General features: G+C 35.4%; 1 protein-coding gene across 4 annotated transcripts in view; it reads right to left on the reverse strand.

Annotated features, from left to right (window-relative positions):
• Positions 1–17778, reverse strand: part of LOC101740930 (uncharacterized) — a 77203-nt gene that overhangs the window by 25153 nt on the left and 34272 nt on the right. For 3 of the 4 annotated variants that reach the window (XM_004928739.5, XM_012692507.4, XM_012692508.4), the window contains exon 2: positions 15551–15792. In XM_004928739.5, coding sequence (XP_004928796.2) covers positions 15551–15673 — 123 coding nt within the window. In that variant the 5' untranslated portion in view covers positions 15674–15792. Of the gene's footprint in view, positions 1–12636; positions 13794–13954; positions 15793–17778 lie in introns of those variants that run through there. The other variant, XR_009974955.1, reaches the window with a different exon arrangement.

The raw sequence follows: 17778 nt of genomic DNA on the forward strand, positions 1-17778 counted from the left end.
ATCAGGTGGGCTGTGAGCTCGTCCCCTCATCTAAGCAAAAAAAAAAAAAACACAGTGGTATTTGTACTATTTAGCTATATCACGGCTGGAAGTAAAACGCTGACAGTTCATTCGTAAGCACAACTACAATTATCGGAACAATAACATTGTATTGTGATATTGTTTTCGGTACAAAGTACATTTTTTTGAATTGTTTACATTCTACTTATTGCGTATCATTCATTACTGTAATCGTATTGATAGGTAGCTAAGTTCGCATTTATTTCATTGTGTCATCTACGAATCCGTTTGTGAAACTTATTTTGCAGTTTATAGACATCCCGGCTTTAATAGATCTATATATTAATACGTAAAGCAAAAACTTTGTATTCCTTTTTACGAAAATTGCGCGGACGGAGGAGTATGAAATTTTCCACACTTGTAGAGAAGAAGTGCACAATGCTAATATTTTTTAAAATAATGCATAAAAGATACATTAAATCAATAAAGAAAACATTACACACACTACATACCATGTATTTGACGCACACACGCATGCATACTACCTAGTCAGGTCATAAGTATTGTCACACAGTAAAAACTTTTCTTTTAGAATGCTGGCCACAAAAAAGTTTATTGAATTCGAATTTCGAATTGTTCATGAAAATAAAAATGTATACTTTTAGAATTTTACTCATTTTTAAATATGGAGTGAACGCTTAAAGAAGACCGTGTTGCAGTTATTGCGTTGCATCGTTGCGGTTACGCGCCAATTCAAATTTTTAACATACTGAAAAATTTGAATATAACCAAAAGATTCGTTTATCGTACCATCAAACGATACAATGAAGACTCTAGTGTAGATGACAGGTCAAGAAGTGGTCGCCCTCGGTCTGTTAGGACTCCAGCAGTGATAAAAGCTGTGAAGGGGCGAATTCAAAGATATCCCAAACGTAAGCAGAAACTGTTGGCCCTTCAGATGGGGTTAAGGAGAACCACGGTGAAAAGGGTGTTAAATGAAGACTTAGGGCTTCGGGCATATCGAAGAAAAACAAAACATCGTTTGAATGCTCGTCTAATGGACCTGAGACTGAAGAGATGCCGCGCTTTGTTGAAGCGGTACGCGGGAAAAAAATATCGGGAAATTCTTTTTTTGGATGAAAAAATTTTTACCGTGGAAGAGAGCTACAACAAACAAAATGATAAGGTGCACGCACACAGTAGTGAAGAAGCGAGCAACCGTATTCCGCGTGTCCAACGAGGTCATTTTCCATCCTCGCTCATGGTATGGTTGGGAGTTTCTTATTGGGGCTTAACAGAGGTACATTTTTGTGAGAAAGGTGTAAAAACGAATGCAGTTGTGTATCAAAATACAGTCCTGACGAACCTTGTGGAACCTGTTTCTCATACCATGTTCAATAACAGGCATTGGGTATTCCAACAATATTCGGCACCAGCTCATAGAGCGAAGAGCACACAAGACTGGCTGGCGGCGCGTGAAATCGACTTCATCCGGCACGAAGACTGGCCCTCCTCTAGTCCAGATTTGAATCCGTTAGATTACAAGATATGACAACACTTGGAGGAAAAGGCGTGCTCAAAGCCTCATCCCAATTTAGAGTCACTCAAGACATCCTTGATTAAGGCAGCCGCCGATATTGACATGGACCTCGTTCGTGCTGCGATAGACGACTGGCCGCGCAGATTGAAGGCCTGTATTCAAAATCACGGAGGTCATTTTGAATAAACTTTAGTGTCATAAGAATCTATGTTTTGTTAAGTTCATTTTGGTATATGAATGGTTACATAATGAATAAACTTATTTCAATTATTTTACATTAAACATGTGACAGAATTTATGACCTGACTAGGTATTTATTGTCAAACTTTTGTTCTTGACGTCTGTTGCCAAATTGAGATTAAATATTGTTTGCCTTTGTTCATATTTTTTATAGTGTAGTCTTGGCGAAATTTGTGATTATAGAAGTATAAAATACAATCATAATAGTGTACAAACTTACAATTCCAATTAATTATAGTCGAATTTCGACTACTGCGGGACCACTAGTATCTATTAATGTCAGATATATTAGTAGTTGTTATTTTGAAATCATAGTGGCCTAAAGGATAAAACTTCCTTTACATTCGTTTCGAGCGATGCGACAACTAGGCCAGTGTCGAATCAGTAGGTAGGTATCAATTTTTCTAATAAAATATGCACTTAACAAACGTCCACAATGACGTCCATAGGGAAGAAATAGCATCGTGTAATAAAAATCAAATCCGAAAAACTAGAAATTTTCGTAAATACTGGTGATAGGGTTTCATTTGAGTTCGCACGGGTGGGTATCATCGCCGTGTCTATTTCTGCCGTGAAGCAGTAATGCGTTTTTTTTTTTTTTTTTTATTGCCCTTGTAGGCAGACGAGCATACGGCCCACCTGATGGTGAGTGGTTACCGTCGCCCATGGACTTCAGCAATGCCAGGGGCAGAGCCAAGCCGCTGCCTACCGTTGATTTGAAGGATGGGAGCGTTTAGAACTTATGTCTCAAGTTTGGCGGTATTGACGTGGTTGATGTCTATGGGCTCCGGTAACCACTTAACATTAGGTGGGCAGTGAGCTAGTCCACCCATCAACAATAATAAATAAAGTAGAGTCTTTGAATTTTAAATCCTCAGATAATTCAAAGGTACCCCGTAGGGATATACATACATACAAAAAATATATATATTTATTTCTAAGGTGATGGTATACTTTGGTTGATAAATTATCGTCGATGTAGTAAGATTGAAGAGGAAGAGGTTATCCCTACCTAGATCGATTGGGCGAAGTGTGATGTTCTGATAAGATGTGCTTGCTGAGATGGCGGTTGATAAATGGACGAAAGATAAATTCTGTGTCTGACTTTTCTACCTACGATACATTAGTAAGAATCGGTAAGAAGAAATAAATAAAATTGAACTGGTGGTAGGACCTCTTGTGAGTCTGCGCGGGTGGGTACCGCCACCCCGCCTATTTCTGCCGTGAAGCAGTAATGCGTTTCGGTTTGAAGGGTAGGGCAGCCGTTGTAACTATACTTGAGACCTTAGAACTTATATTCAAGGTGGTGGCGCGTTTACGTTGTGGATGTCTATGGGCTCCAGTAACCACTTAACACCAGGTGGGCTGTGAGCTCGTCCACCCATCTAAGCAATAAAAAAAAAAACGAAAAGAATAAAATATAAAAATAGCAGCGTTTATTATAATAAAACATCATTTATTTCACACGTTCAAATTTCACTTATTTAAATACGTATGTAAGTTAAATGTCGAATACGCGCAATAGTAAGTTTATGCACAAAAACGTGAGAATCAAACACATGAAAAGGCCATTAGCCTGGTTAACATTAACTACAAGACTCGTAACTATGTGTGCTTTAAGAAAACTATATCAGTAGGCAAAGCGATGGTTGTGGGAACGTACGACAATTGATGTAAAATGTGTGAGTAAAATTACTATGACGATAATTTAATATCTCTTTGGTGGGCGCGGACTTTAGTAGTAGTGACGTCATAGAGAGCAATGTACATCGAACTTTAGTAGCCCGACTGCTACCTCAACCTCTACATTTAAATGTCTCTAACATATTCATTAATAAACTTTTTATAAAGTCTTCTTCTTCTTCGTCGCTTCCTCATTACTGAGGGTCGTGACCACCTTGGTCTAGTTTCTGCACCAGCTTCCTCCAACGTTGCCTGCATTCGGCCTGCTTAATAGCGCCCGCAACGCTGGTGGTTGTGACCTCCCTTACAATATCCGTCCATCTGGTTGGCGATCTTCCTTGACTTCTCTTTCCTTCCACGTGACCTACAACTATTAGTTTTTCCAAGTTGTCATGATTTCGTCGGACCACGTGTGTGAAGTACTTGAGGAGATGCTGCATATCTATTGTAGATAGACGGGTCTTGACGTTTAGCTCCGAGAGAATTGACACATTTGTTCGGCGCTCCGTCCATGATATGCCCAACATTTTGCGCCAACATTTCAAACCACATTTCAAAAGCGTCAATTCTCGATTGAGTACGAGTCTTGAGGGTCCAAGTCCCAGAAGCGTACAAGAGTATGGAGAAGATAAGGGTTTGCATTATAAGGTCTAATCCTCTTTAAAGTTTGGAAAACATGTGAAAATAAGAATTTGGACAACGTGCTAAATCGCAATTTTCAAATCGATCATTCTATTGTCAACGAACGTTCACAATATGAAAACACAAAAATAACAATTAAATGTTTCATTTCACGGCACGAAAAAGATGTTCGAATAATTTCTAATAACATCGATTGTCAGGCAACAGTATACTGATGTAACGAGTTTAGTTAGAAAAATCGTGCGATTATGCACGCGCAGATCAAGGATGGTCACGCAATGTACAATTGTATGACACGAAAAGAATCTGCCCAGGGTTGTCAAAATATTTAAGTTGTTTTCTTGGTGTCAAAGCATTCTGTATCCTACTGTTTTCTTTAAAACGAAAAGTGGGCTTTTCTAGAGTTTATAAAACCGAACCGCGTCGCAACTAAATCTTAACAAAATCTTAATCTAACTTAATGTGAAAATGTTATCCTTGGAATTATCTCCAAACAAATTTACTTCCTTAGTATTTCCGAAGTAAAAGTAACTACAGATATTTCAAGACGATATATTAGACTTCGTCGAGTTCGCAGTACGAAAGTTTGCCAACACATCATTAATAAACCATACGTTGCGGTTAATTTTATAAAGTCGGTTATATGTATATAGTATGATTACAGAATCGACGACAACCCTAAATACGCGAATGACGTATTCGACACGGAATTCGAAGAGTAATGGATAATAGTGTGATTGTTAATTTATCATTTTAATCGCCGCACACTGTACTGAGTGAATTTACGATTCATATACCTTTGAAACATTCCAATGATGATACCCAAAGTTCTGATAAAATCGTTTTTATTTAGTCTAAAATAATTAATTTTCTAATTATTTATCATTAAGTAAATGGCCTTATTAAGGCACAAAATAAATAATAAACACTTACAAAAATACTCAAGCACGCTCGAAACATTTTTATGTATGGATGTGGATTAATACTGCGAATACTTTTATTAATTACTTTACACCTGTCGACTGCAACAAAGCCTGCATTCATCTGTTATCAAAGTTAGCGATTAGATAATAATAATCGATATTGACTTCTGTAATTTGTTGTTCGAGTATCGGAACGCCGCCAGCGCTAAAATTAATTTTAAGGCCTGAGAAAATTAAAGAACTAGCTGTACCCGTCCGCTTCGCTGGCTATTTAAAATTAACATTATTATTTCTCACCCCCACAAAGATTCTCATCATTAACGCCCCCGCAACTGGTGTAGGGAGTCCAACACTCATATGAATATTAGCCTATCCATTAAGTACATGTATTTTCTACATGGATACTAAGTTTCAAGTCAATCGGATGCATGGTTCAGTAGTTATAACAGAACATCCGTAAAAAACACTGTAGATTGATATATTAGTTTAAATAATACAAGACAAACTTAAATTATATACCACTATCTCCTATTGTTTATTCATTTTTATGTGTAAAGTAGTAATAGTATAATTATATTATAATTTTTTTTATTGCCATAGTAGGCAGACGAGCATACGGCCCGCCTGATGGTGAGTGGTTACCGTCGCCCATGGACTTCAGCAATGCCAGGGGCAGAACCAAGCCGCTGCCTACCGTAATGTATGGTATATTTATGTATATATCAAGGGGTGTAATACTATTTGGTTTAAGCGACATTTTTGCAACTTTACAGGAGAACCAATTAAAGTTTAATATTTGGAAAAAACATCATAACAAAAAAATTCTTCAGCTATTTGGACGGGGTAAACTTAATTGAGGTTCAATTAAAAACATCGAATTGTTGATGCTAATATCAAATAAAACGGACCTTAATTACAAATGTTGCGTATTAAACGTTATGTCGTCTAAGTCAATTGAGGCAGTCAGCGCAAAAGTGTCCTAAGCTTATCATAGTTAGTATGGAGATAATGAGGTTGGAATTTACTTTTACACTGCTTCGTAGGCAAAAACAATACGCGCAAAAATAATGTTTACAAAGCCATCTATCTGTTCTCTATGGGTGAGACTAGGGATGGGCCGGTTTTGCATCAAAATTTATTATGTTTAAAATAAATTGAAATATATAAGCGCGAATATGAAAAATTGTGGGTTAGGCCTCTTTTACACTGACAGGGTCTCAATTAGCCTTTCACTCTTCGATATATTCTTTTTTCAATCGACAAGTACACTGCGGTTAATTTCTTTCTTGAAATTATTTTTTTCGATCTTTATTTTATACTTATAATGTTTTTTTTTAATTCTTTTTTTTATTGCCTAGACGAGCATACAGCCCACCTGATGGTGTGTGGTTACCGTCGCCCATGGACTTCAGCAATGCCAGGGGCAGAGCCAAGGCGCTGCCTACAAATTTCTTCTTTTATGTTCTGCATTTATGTTTATTTTATGCAATAAAGGATACTCTACTTTACTCTACTCCACCACCACCACCTTCTCTAAAACAACCTTTATACACTACAATTCAAACTTCGACTTCGTGATCTCAGGGCGGTGGAAGTATTAACGATGTCAATGGCTTTCGATACTCCTCTACTTATACCACGAAAAATGATTTCAATACAGTTTAAAAAAAAAAAAACGGTAAATTTTAAAACAACTTATATGGCACGGAATAATATTACTAATGTGTTAAAGGCAAGAGCGGATCAACAGAATCACCTAGTATCGACAACTTTATCCGTTATTGAAGTTGCCTTACTGATTTTTAACATTCTCGTGTACAAGAAATCTCTGAAAGTACTAAGATTTTCTGTTTCGTAATAAAAGGAGCATAAAGACATACCCCGATACGCATTCAGAACGAAAGGTAGTAACGAAACCAGAACGCGATGCGATTTTTTTCGCTATGTAGGACGTAAACATTCCCGTGAAATTTTACTAATTAATTTATTTTATTTGCATTTAGAATTTTCATTGCCTGTCGACGACGAATTTTACTTTCATTGTTGATTCTATTATCTATATATTAATACGTGAAGCAAAAACTTTGTATCCCTTTTTACGAAAATTGCGCTGACGGAGGAGTACGAAATTTTACACACTTATAGAGAATATAGAGAAGAAGTGCACAATGCTAATATTTTTTTTTAAATAATGCATAAAAGATACATTAAATCAATAAAGAAAACATTACACACACTACATACCATGTATTTGACGCACACACGCATGCATACTATTTATTGTCAAACTTTTGTTCTTGACGTCTGTGGTCAAATTGATAATAGATTAAATATTGTTTGTCTATATTAATATTTTTATAGCCTTGGCGAATTTTGTGAATATAGAAGTATAAAATACAATCATAATAATAGTGTACAAACTTACAATTCAAATTATAGTCGAATTTCGACTACTGCGGTGTTAATATTGTAACAAAATGTAAATGATTACTAGCGCCATCTGCTATCATCTGTCTGTATATAACTTTGACAATAAATAGTCAGTCTATCCTCAACCGCCATTTTATTAGGTTACGGGCCCAGAAAATCGCAGAAAATCAAAAAAAAATCCCAGTATTGAGTCGTTTTAACAAGATTTTGCAGTAAAGCAAGTGTTAAAAGACAGTATTCAGTGAGATTTAGTTGTGAACTGGACTGATCGTATTGATTATCGCAGTGTATTTGTGTAAAAACTATTCGTCAAAATGGCTACCAACTACCTTATCAATGTGCCGAAACTAAAAGGACGCGATAATTATTCAGAGTGGTGTTTCGCTGCAGAAAATTTTTTAGTACTCGAAGGCATGAAGCATTGCATCAAGCCAGAACCGGGGAAAGAAATAGCAAGCGCGGATGACGAAAAAACTAAAGCCAAATTGATCATGACCATCGACCCGTCGTTGTATGTACATGTCAAAACCGTTAAATCGTCGAAAGAATTGTGGGATAAACTAAGGCAATTATTCGATGATAGTGGCTTTTCACGAAGAATTAGTCTATTGAGAAATTTAATTTCAATCCGGCGAGATAATTGCAGTTCGATGACGTCATACGTGACGCAGATAATCGATACAGCGCAGAAATTAAGTGGAACGGGATTTGAAATAAACGAGGAATGGGTGGGATCATTGCTGTTGGCGGGGCTGCCAGAAAAGTTTGCCCCAATGATCATGGCAATTGAACATTCCGGGATTGCCATAAACTCTGATGTAATTAAAACAAAATTACTTGATATGAGTTCCGAGATCGGTGACCATGATCCGGAAGTTGCACTATGGTCGAAACCAAAAACGAGGGTAGATCAAAATTTCAATACAAAAGGCGAGAAACGAACATCAAATTATACGTCAAATGTAAAAAAAAAGGTTATAAAATGCTATAAATGTAAGCAAAGTGGTCATTATAAAAATCAGTGTCCGAGTTTAGAAGCCGAAAAAAGAAAACAATCCAACGCCTTTAGTGCTATTTTCTTAAGTGGAAATTTCAACTGCGATAGTTGGTACATAGATAGCGGGGCCAGCAAACACATGACAGCAAAGAAAGAATACGTTGAGAGTCCATCATTTGAACATGAAATTAAAGAAATAATTGTGGCGAACAAAACATCCGTCCCGGTAGTGTGTTCTGGTGATGTAAACATAATCACAGTTGTGAATGGTGTAGAATATGACATCACAGTTTCAAATGTATTGTGCATACCGAGTTTAACAACAAACTTGCTTTCAGTGAGTCAGTTAATTGAGAATGGCAATAAGGTAATCTTTAAAGAGAAATTTTGCTATATTTACAATCAACAGAGAACTCTAGTTGGAAAGGCAGAATTAGTAGATGGTGTGTACAGATTATATACTAAGAAATCAGAACAGTTATTCGCAGCCACAGCTAAGGTGTCGAGTGAAACTTGGCATCGACGATTAGGGCATATCAACAGTACCAGCTTGAACAAAATGAAGAATGGAGCTACGACAGGTATTTCATACACAAATAAAGCTGATGTTGACAAATCTAAGTGTACTGTTTGCTGTAAGGGGAAGCAGGCTAGACTACCTTTTCAGCCTAGTTCAACTAACACCCAAGATATTTTAGAATTAATACATCAGATGTGTGTGGTCCGATGGAAAATGTGTCTATTGGAGGTTCCAGATACTATGTCTTATTTGTGGATGACTACAGCAGAATGGTTTTTGTATACTTCATGAAAACAAAGTCAGAGGTATTTAAGTTTTTCAAAGAATTCCAGTCACTTGTAGAAAAACAGACAGATCGGAAAATTAAAATTCTAAGAACAGACAATGGCGGTGAGTACTGCAGTCAAGACTTTGAAAGATATCTAAAACAACACGGAATAATTCACCAGAAAAGTAATGCTTACACACCACAGCAAAATGGTGTGTGTGAAAGGATGAATAGGTCATTAGTTGAAAAGGCTAGATGTCTAATTTTTGATGCTGGCTTACATAAAAAGTTTTGGGCAGAAGCCATAAATACCTCTGTATACTTAAGGAATCGATCAGTTGTTACTGGATTAAACAACATGACTCCATATGAAGCCTGGACAAAGAAAAAACCTGACTTAAGTCATGTACGTATTTTTGGAAGTAAGGTTATGATGCACATACCAAAAGAAAAGCGCTTAAAATGGGATATGAAGGCTAAAGAACTTATTTTGGTAGGCTATGCAGACAATGTAAAAGGCTATAGGGTTTATAACCCAGAAAATAACTCTGTCACAACTAGCAGAGACATTATAATAATGGAGAAAACCGAAAATACAATTGAAATTCCTATTGAATGCAAGGCTCCAGCGGAGGAACAGAGAGAAGGAGACGAAAGTAGAACTACAGAAAATACAGACACTGAATCTGATGATAATGATATCACATATATTCCAGAAGCTTCTTCAGTAAGTGACTCATATGACAGTTTTTCTGAAACAGCATCAGAACCAGAACCTTCATTATTAGACTTGAATCAGGATATTCCAAACAAGCGAGTGAGAAAAATACCTGATAGATTTGGCTATAGCCACTTATGTATTGCAGAATCAGATGATCAAAATATAATGGATATTTCACTCAAGGAAGCTTTAAATGGACCTGAAAGTAAATTTTGGAGATCAAGCATGGAGGAGGAATTAGAATCATTTAAGAAAAATGATGCATGGGAACTTGTGGATAAGCCTCGTGACTCTACAGTAGTGCAGTGCAAATGGGTATTTAAAAAGAAGTATGATAGTGTCGGTAATGTGCGTTATCGTGCTAGATTAGTGGCAAAAGGCTTTTCACAGAAAGCTGGCATAGACTATCATGAAACTTTTTCACCTGTGCTACGTTATACTACTTTAAGATTGTTATTTTCTATAGCAGTAAAACTAGGTTTAGATATACGTCATCTTGATGTCACTACAGCCTTTCTAAATGGTTTTTTGAATGAATCTGTGTATATGCAAAAACCTGTCCTTTATAGAGATTGTAATGATAATGATAACAAAGTATTAAAGCTTAAACGTGCCATATATGGACTTAAGCAATCATCTCGTGCTTGGTATCAGAGAGTTAATGATTACTTAGAGTCTTTAGGGTATTTAAAATCTAAGTATGAACCGTGTTTGTTTACGAAGTCTAAAGGAAATGCTAAAGTTATAATAGCATTGTTTGTTGATGATTTTTTTGTTTTTTCTAACTGTAAAATGGCAACTAATCAGTTAATACAAGATTTGAGTAGTAAATTTAAAATTAAAGATTTGGGTCAAATAAAGCAATGTTTAGGCTTAAGAGTGAATATGTATAAAAATGCTATAACTGTTGATCAAGAACAGTATATAGAAAGCTTGTTAAAAAAGTTTAACATGTCACATTGTAAAACTATAGAAACTCCTATGGAGATTAACTTAAGATTGGAAAAATCTGAGAATAGTTTATGTAATAAAAATATTCCATATAGACAATTGATAGGTAACTTAATGTATTTAGCTGTGTTAACCAGACCAGACATAGCTTACAGTGTATGTTATTTGAGCCAGTTTAATAATTCATATGATGAAACTCATTGGAAACATTTAAAAAGAATTTTAAAGTATTTAAAAGGTACTAAAAATTATGGTCTTGTTTTTTCTAAGGATAATTCTTATATAGAAGGATATGTTGATGCAGATTGGGGTTCAGATTCAAATGATAGAAAATCTTTTTCTGGTTTTTGTTTTAAATTGTCTGGTACAGTTATTTCTTTTGAATGTAGGAAACAGAGAAATGTAGCTCTGTCCTCAACAGAAGCAGAGTATATTTCCATGTCAGAAGCCAGTAAAGAGGCTATCTATTTAAAAAGATTATTGTTTGAAATTTTAGGCAATTCAGAAACAATTACATTATATAATGATTGTCAAAGCGCACAAAAACTTATTTTGAACCCAGTATACCATAGAAGGTCTAAACATATAGACATAAGATACCATTTTCTGAGAGAAGCAGTTGCAAACAAGTTTGTTAAAGTTGATTATTTAGAAACTGCTGAAATGCCAGCAGATATTTTTACAAAAAGTTTAGGGTCTTTAAAGCATAAATATTTCACAAAAAAGCTTGGTATATTACCTGTTACGAAGTATTTATGATTTTGTTAAGCGGAGGTGTTAATATTGTAACAAAATGTAAATGATTACTAGCGCCATCTGCTATCATCTGTCTGTATATAACTTTGACAATAAATAGTCAGTCTATCCTCAACCGCCATTTTATTATGCGGGACCTCTAGTTTTATGAATTGCAATTGAAACAAAAGGAAATAGAACTTATAAGTAATGTTAGAAGTAAGTTATAAAACGAGACTTCGCGATAAGTTGCCAGTGATTGTAGGTCAACTACAGTCTGTTGTGACTAGGGTTGTCTCGTGCTATAAAGAAAATAATAATTTAAATTAAAGTTCGACGATTAGTTAATGCTTTTTTATTTTATTTTAATAAGCTATATAAAGAAACTGCGCTGTACTATTTCGTTAGACTTTAACAAAATTTTAAATAATTTTTGGGCGAATAAAATGCGATGTATAAATATCTTAGTTAATAATCAAGATTATTCTTCACTAATAAAATTTAAAAATATTAGAATAGACATCCGTATTGGCCCTCAATTGTGAAAAAAATTGTCCACTTGAATGGATGCATCGTGTTGTCCTGTTTTTTTTTTAATTGCTTAGATGGGTGGACGAGCTCACAGCCCACCTGGTGTTAAGTGGTTACTGGAACCCATAGACATCTACAATGTAAATGCGCCACACACCTTGAGATATAACCATATATATATATAAAAACTCAAATCAATCAACCCTACGCGGTCCTCGTTTCGCCTAAACGTTGTCAACCAACACAAAGTGAGGCCATCAATAAAGATAAAGTCAATTTATACCCGATCGGTTTTCTAAACACGATCATTAAAACTTTCATCTCACAATCGACCGGTAAAAGTTCAGCAGGTAACAGAACAATGGTATTAATCCGTATAGACGTGGACAGCGAAAGTGACAAGTGTGTTCTGATTATTAATTTCTGTACATAATAGATATTAATATCTAACTCACTTATTGTATTTTTTTTTATTCACAGTATTTTTTGTCTCTTGCGTACTTAAATGATATAATATTTAATCGGTTTGCTATATTTAACGTACATTTTGCACCTTCAATAGTATAAAATCTATGAACCGGTCATTATCGAACTCTTAGCCTTACAATAAATAGTTCCTAAGATTTAATATGCAGCAAATTGACTAAAATTCATAGTGCAGTGAAATAGGTAAAGATTTTGTTTCGATTTTGTATTTTATTCGAAACTAGATTAATAAATAATGTAGTGTTCAACATCTTCTTATTAGCCAAAGTATTAAGAAATATCGCATCTAATGCGAAATAGAATCTCCTAAATACTTCTAATATTGATTACCGGCAACATTTGTATAAGATAGTGGTTGACTTTTTAGCGGGAACGCGAGGAGTGAAGTTGTGTGATTTGTTTTATTTTGTCTATTTAGTGTTTCTTCAGGTTTAAATGTGTAATAACGGTGGTTTATTAACTGTTTAATATCTAAGTGCACAAATGTGGGAAAATGAAACAAAGCTGCTGGACGTAACTTCTCGGGATCCTCCAAAAAGTCCACTGAAAAAATCTCAGTAAATGACCACCATTTTACTGCGATTATATTTCATCCCATATCATCTCATTTTATGAAATTTCATCCCAGTTGATTAATGTCTCAAATTAATCATCTTCATTTCATTTCACTCCATATTATCATTTTTCATAAAATTAAGATTATAAAGTAAAATAAGACATGACTTAAAGGTCTTAGTTACAAGGTCATAAAATCTCTAAAAAAAAAATACAAGTGGTTGCGCAGTTCATTATACGAATTGCGGAGTTTCGAGCTGTGGAAATGATTGCATTGTTTTTAAGAGAAGCGTGAAAGTGCACAAGCCATAACGTCAGATCACTATGTGCGATACTGCATAACAATAAAGACCTTGATAAGTAACATGAAGACAGACAAAGCACAGAAACATCACGAAACCAATAATAAACGTTAGCCAATACCACATCATTAAATTGTAATCATTTATCAATCGATTTCATATCCCTTTGTTGGAGAACTTAGGAGCATCGATCCATTAATCATTTAAGTATAAAAATGAGAGGTTTACGATGGAAGATTTCGATCTTATGCCGCAAGGTTTGCTACCACCTTAGAATATTTACTTAGAATATTATACATGAGACCTTAGAACTTGTATCTCAAGGTGGGTGGCGCATTTACGTTGTGGATGTCTATGGGCTCCAGTAACCACTTAACACCAGGTGGGCTGTGAGCTCGTCCACCGATCTAAGCAATAATAATAATACCACGTTGTAATGTTTGTAGAATTTGGTATCGATTTATGACTAGATATTCAAAAATAGGCCTAGGGGGCGTAGTCCCATGCGTTGGTCCGATCAGATTAAGACGACTTTGGCATCCAGCATCAATGTCACTATCCACTGCGCGGAGGACAGAAGTGAATGGGGGAACACAGTCCTGACAAAAGTGCTCAGTAAAGGTCACGACCCCCAGAACTGAGGAATACGACGCACGGAGGAGGAGAAGGATTCAAAAATAATTTTTAAATAGCAGTGAAAAAGTGGTCCGATATAAAGTTGCATTTTATTTAATAGCTGTTACTTTGATCTCGTTTTTTATCATAACATTGAACAAACCCGTTGTGCATAATCATACCTAACAACTGTCGGTTGTAAACGAAACTCACGAATCACGATTACAAATTACACAGTATCCTGTGTTCTGTAAGAGGAGTTACTGTTGCAAACAGTTTACATAACAACGCGTAATTCGCAAGTAACTTTATAATAAGACTAGCGGCCCGCTCCGGCTCCGCTCGGGTCTTTAACAAAAATTTCAACGATATTTGACGTCGTTTTAATATGTGTCGATAATGTGTTCTACAAAGTTGTAGTACATTATTTTATTCTATCATGAATAGTTTTCGGAGAGCACGCGATGTAAAGAATATTTTAGGTAATTTTTTACACCTTGGGTTACATCATTGGAGTTTTAGTAAGAATCCCTAATTTTTTTCAAAATAGTTATAGCCTATGTCACTCGGGAATAGTGTAGCTTCCAAACAGTGAAAGAATTTTTCGAATCAGTTCAGTAGTTTCGGAGCCTATTAAATACAAACAAACAAACAAATTTTTCCTCTTTATAATATTAGTATAGATGTGTCATCGGTAAATGACCGTTCGTTTGACACTCAATTTGCACGAGACTATGAAATTTAGCGGTAGGCGTTGACCGTCTACGGAATCAGGTTTTAACGATTCACAGTAAAAGCGGCAAGGTTAAAGATCAAGCTTTATAAATGTAAATGAGTATTTATTGGAAAACAATACAGAGTTGGAAGCTAAATGAATGGACAGAATGATCCGCCTTGCCTGTTGTCTGCAGAGATGGCAGGTTACTTTCTCTTATATTTATCAAACCCGGACCCGAAGTTTCTTCAAGGTTTTTGTTCATAATATGTATTATCTGAAGACCGAAAGTTTAATGGACCGTATTTGGTTGAAAATTAAATGGTAATTTGCTTACTCCCGTCTCGGAGAGACAGGGTTCCAACTTAAGCGCTTACGATTACTTTCGCTTCAATGACCCGACAAACTTACAATGTTAGCTCTTTTGAAAACGAAAAGTAAAAGCGGTAGTAAATACTTCATAGCCTATAAATTTTTATGTTAATGGCAGAAATGTGCTTCTATATTTAGATATTGAGTACTTTAAAGTATCGGTCATAAGCATCCCTGGGTTTTATAGACGGTATTTTATATAGTTACATGTAACGAAATTAACAATGCGGAATAATGAAATAGGTGAATGGAATTGAAATGTTGTGAATGAACAAATTCGGTTCGGGAACATGAGATTTTTAAGTGAAATCTGCCGATACTCACTCTTTCGCAGGGAGGTGGCACCACAGGTCCATCGACTTCTGTATAAATGCAGAGAGTAGACTTCCTGGACAGCGAGTCGCTGGCTAGACTGCTGGAGCTGGATCCCGTGGAGAACTTCATCATCAATGACCTTAGGTCATCAGGTGACGTCAACGTGCACTATCCGGTGTTGTGGCCGATTCATCACAGTGCTCTCGTGGGTGATCAACGTAAGCGACAGCTACTTTTTCGTGTTAATTAGCCTGTTGAAGAATGAAATCTTTACTACTTTATCTTAATTTTTTTTAAAGTATACTTTGTCTATTACAAATTTGGTGGTCCTGTGGTGAATTTCTATTAGGTACTACAAGTATATATAATTATAATTTCGATGATAGCGTAATTTAGCTGCATGTTAACAATACTAGGCAGTACGATTATAGTTGCCACTGTCGGGACGGAAAACGAAATCTAAAACTACCCTTTAAGCTAATGAAAAAATGGAAGGATTAGAAATGTTATGAAAACAAGCGTGAGCTGTCGTGCGTTGGATGGCAAGTTCGCTGGTCCGAAGTGGACCCCTGAAAGCTATATTATATTACAAAGAAATGAAAACTGAAAACACAATAACAAGGTAGAGCCGGTTGTAATGGCGAAAAATCATTTAGTTCATTTTCAATATATTAACATAGCTTCGTATTAAATACATAAAAGTAAAATTAAGGAATATATATAAGGATTTCTTTTCGCCACACGCAACTGCATTAATAATAATTGGCTGCCTATATACTGGATTTTACTTTAAAATTGATTCAGAAGGGTTTCAAATTCAATCTAACTCTTCAATTTCAAATCCAATTCTCACGCTTCTTTAATCTGAAGTTTTTCGTAACATTTATCATCTTATCTTACTATATCTTGAAATATGTCATATATGAGGGATATATTAGGTAACATGAAAATTTTATTTTAGTTTATATCGTTTTGCGCAATCCATAGAATACAAGGAATATATTGACGCTTAATGTGTGTGTTCTTTTAAAATTAATTTGGACAAACGTACCTTACCTACCTTACATACGCGTTTGGTAAATACTCTATAGGTTCGATAAGAACATAGTATATGACAAGATTCTTGTACATACTAAATAGCTGTTTATTTCTTCAACAAACAATAATAATCTTTTCTAGAGTCCGATTTATCATGTGGCCGGATCCTGTATTTGCTATTGACGAATTCTTGGGAGTTGTTTTCAATGCGAGATAGTTTTAAGTGATAAGATTAAACTGAATTTACAGAAAAAAAAGCATAGTATACTATTTTGGTTTGTTTCTTTATTTTTTTTTTATCTTTATTTAAGGAGATTATGCACCTAGTGAATATGCCACTCCATTGTGAAAAAAATTAAGCAAATCTGTTATCGTCAGGCCCACCAAAACTATTTTATAAAGTGACATAGCCATTTCGGATTCCGGAAAGGCTAATACGTAATTTACACCTCCAATTTGTCGAAAATCTGTATATTTTGCAAAGAATTGTTGTCTCAAATCATCGTTCCGCGCACACTCCATCATAATGTGAAAAGCATCTTCCACTACATCACAAACTGAACACTTGGGATCAGGAGGCTTCCTCATTATATGAACTTTATTGAGTGGGATGTGCCCGGAACGAAGTCTGAAAACAGTCACTAGGGTAGTTAGTTCTATTAATTTATTTTCTATACTAATATTATAAAGAGGAAAGATTTGTTTGTTTGTTTGTTTGTTTCGAATAGGCTCCGAAACTACTGGACCGATTTGAAAAATTCTTTTTCCATTAGAAGCCGACATTGTCCCTGATGAACATAGGCTACTTTTTTTTTTTTTTTTTGTTTCATGTGTGTTTTAATGTTTCCGAAGCGAAGCGAGGGCGGGTCGCTAGTATTTTATAAAACCAGTCTATAATACAACGGCTGCTACTCCATCTGTGTTCTGATCTAGTTTCATAACAAACTATCGTAATATTCCTATGAATATTTATTTTCAAACATAACTTTCACGCCATCCATCACGGCCTCGTGATTTACGGTTCGAAAATTAATCGATTAATTAATATTTTATGTTGTTTATGTCATTTTCGTAACGTTTTTCCACGTTACCAGCGTTTCTGTAACATGTTGCGTTGTTTCGCCAACCGGAAATCGTCGATTGGATACTCAAACGACTTTCGATTTACGAGAGGAACCGGCGATTTTATTTTTAGGGCT

This window comes from Bombyx mori, chromosome 15, assembly GCF_030269925.1.
Source record: "Bombyx mori chromosome 15, ASM3026992v2".
Lineage (NCBI taxonomy): Eukaryota > Metazoa > Arthropoda > Insecta > Lepidoptera > Bombycidae > Bombyx > Bombyx mori.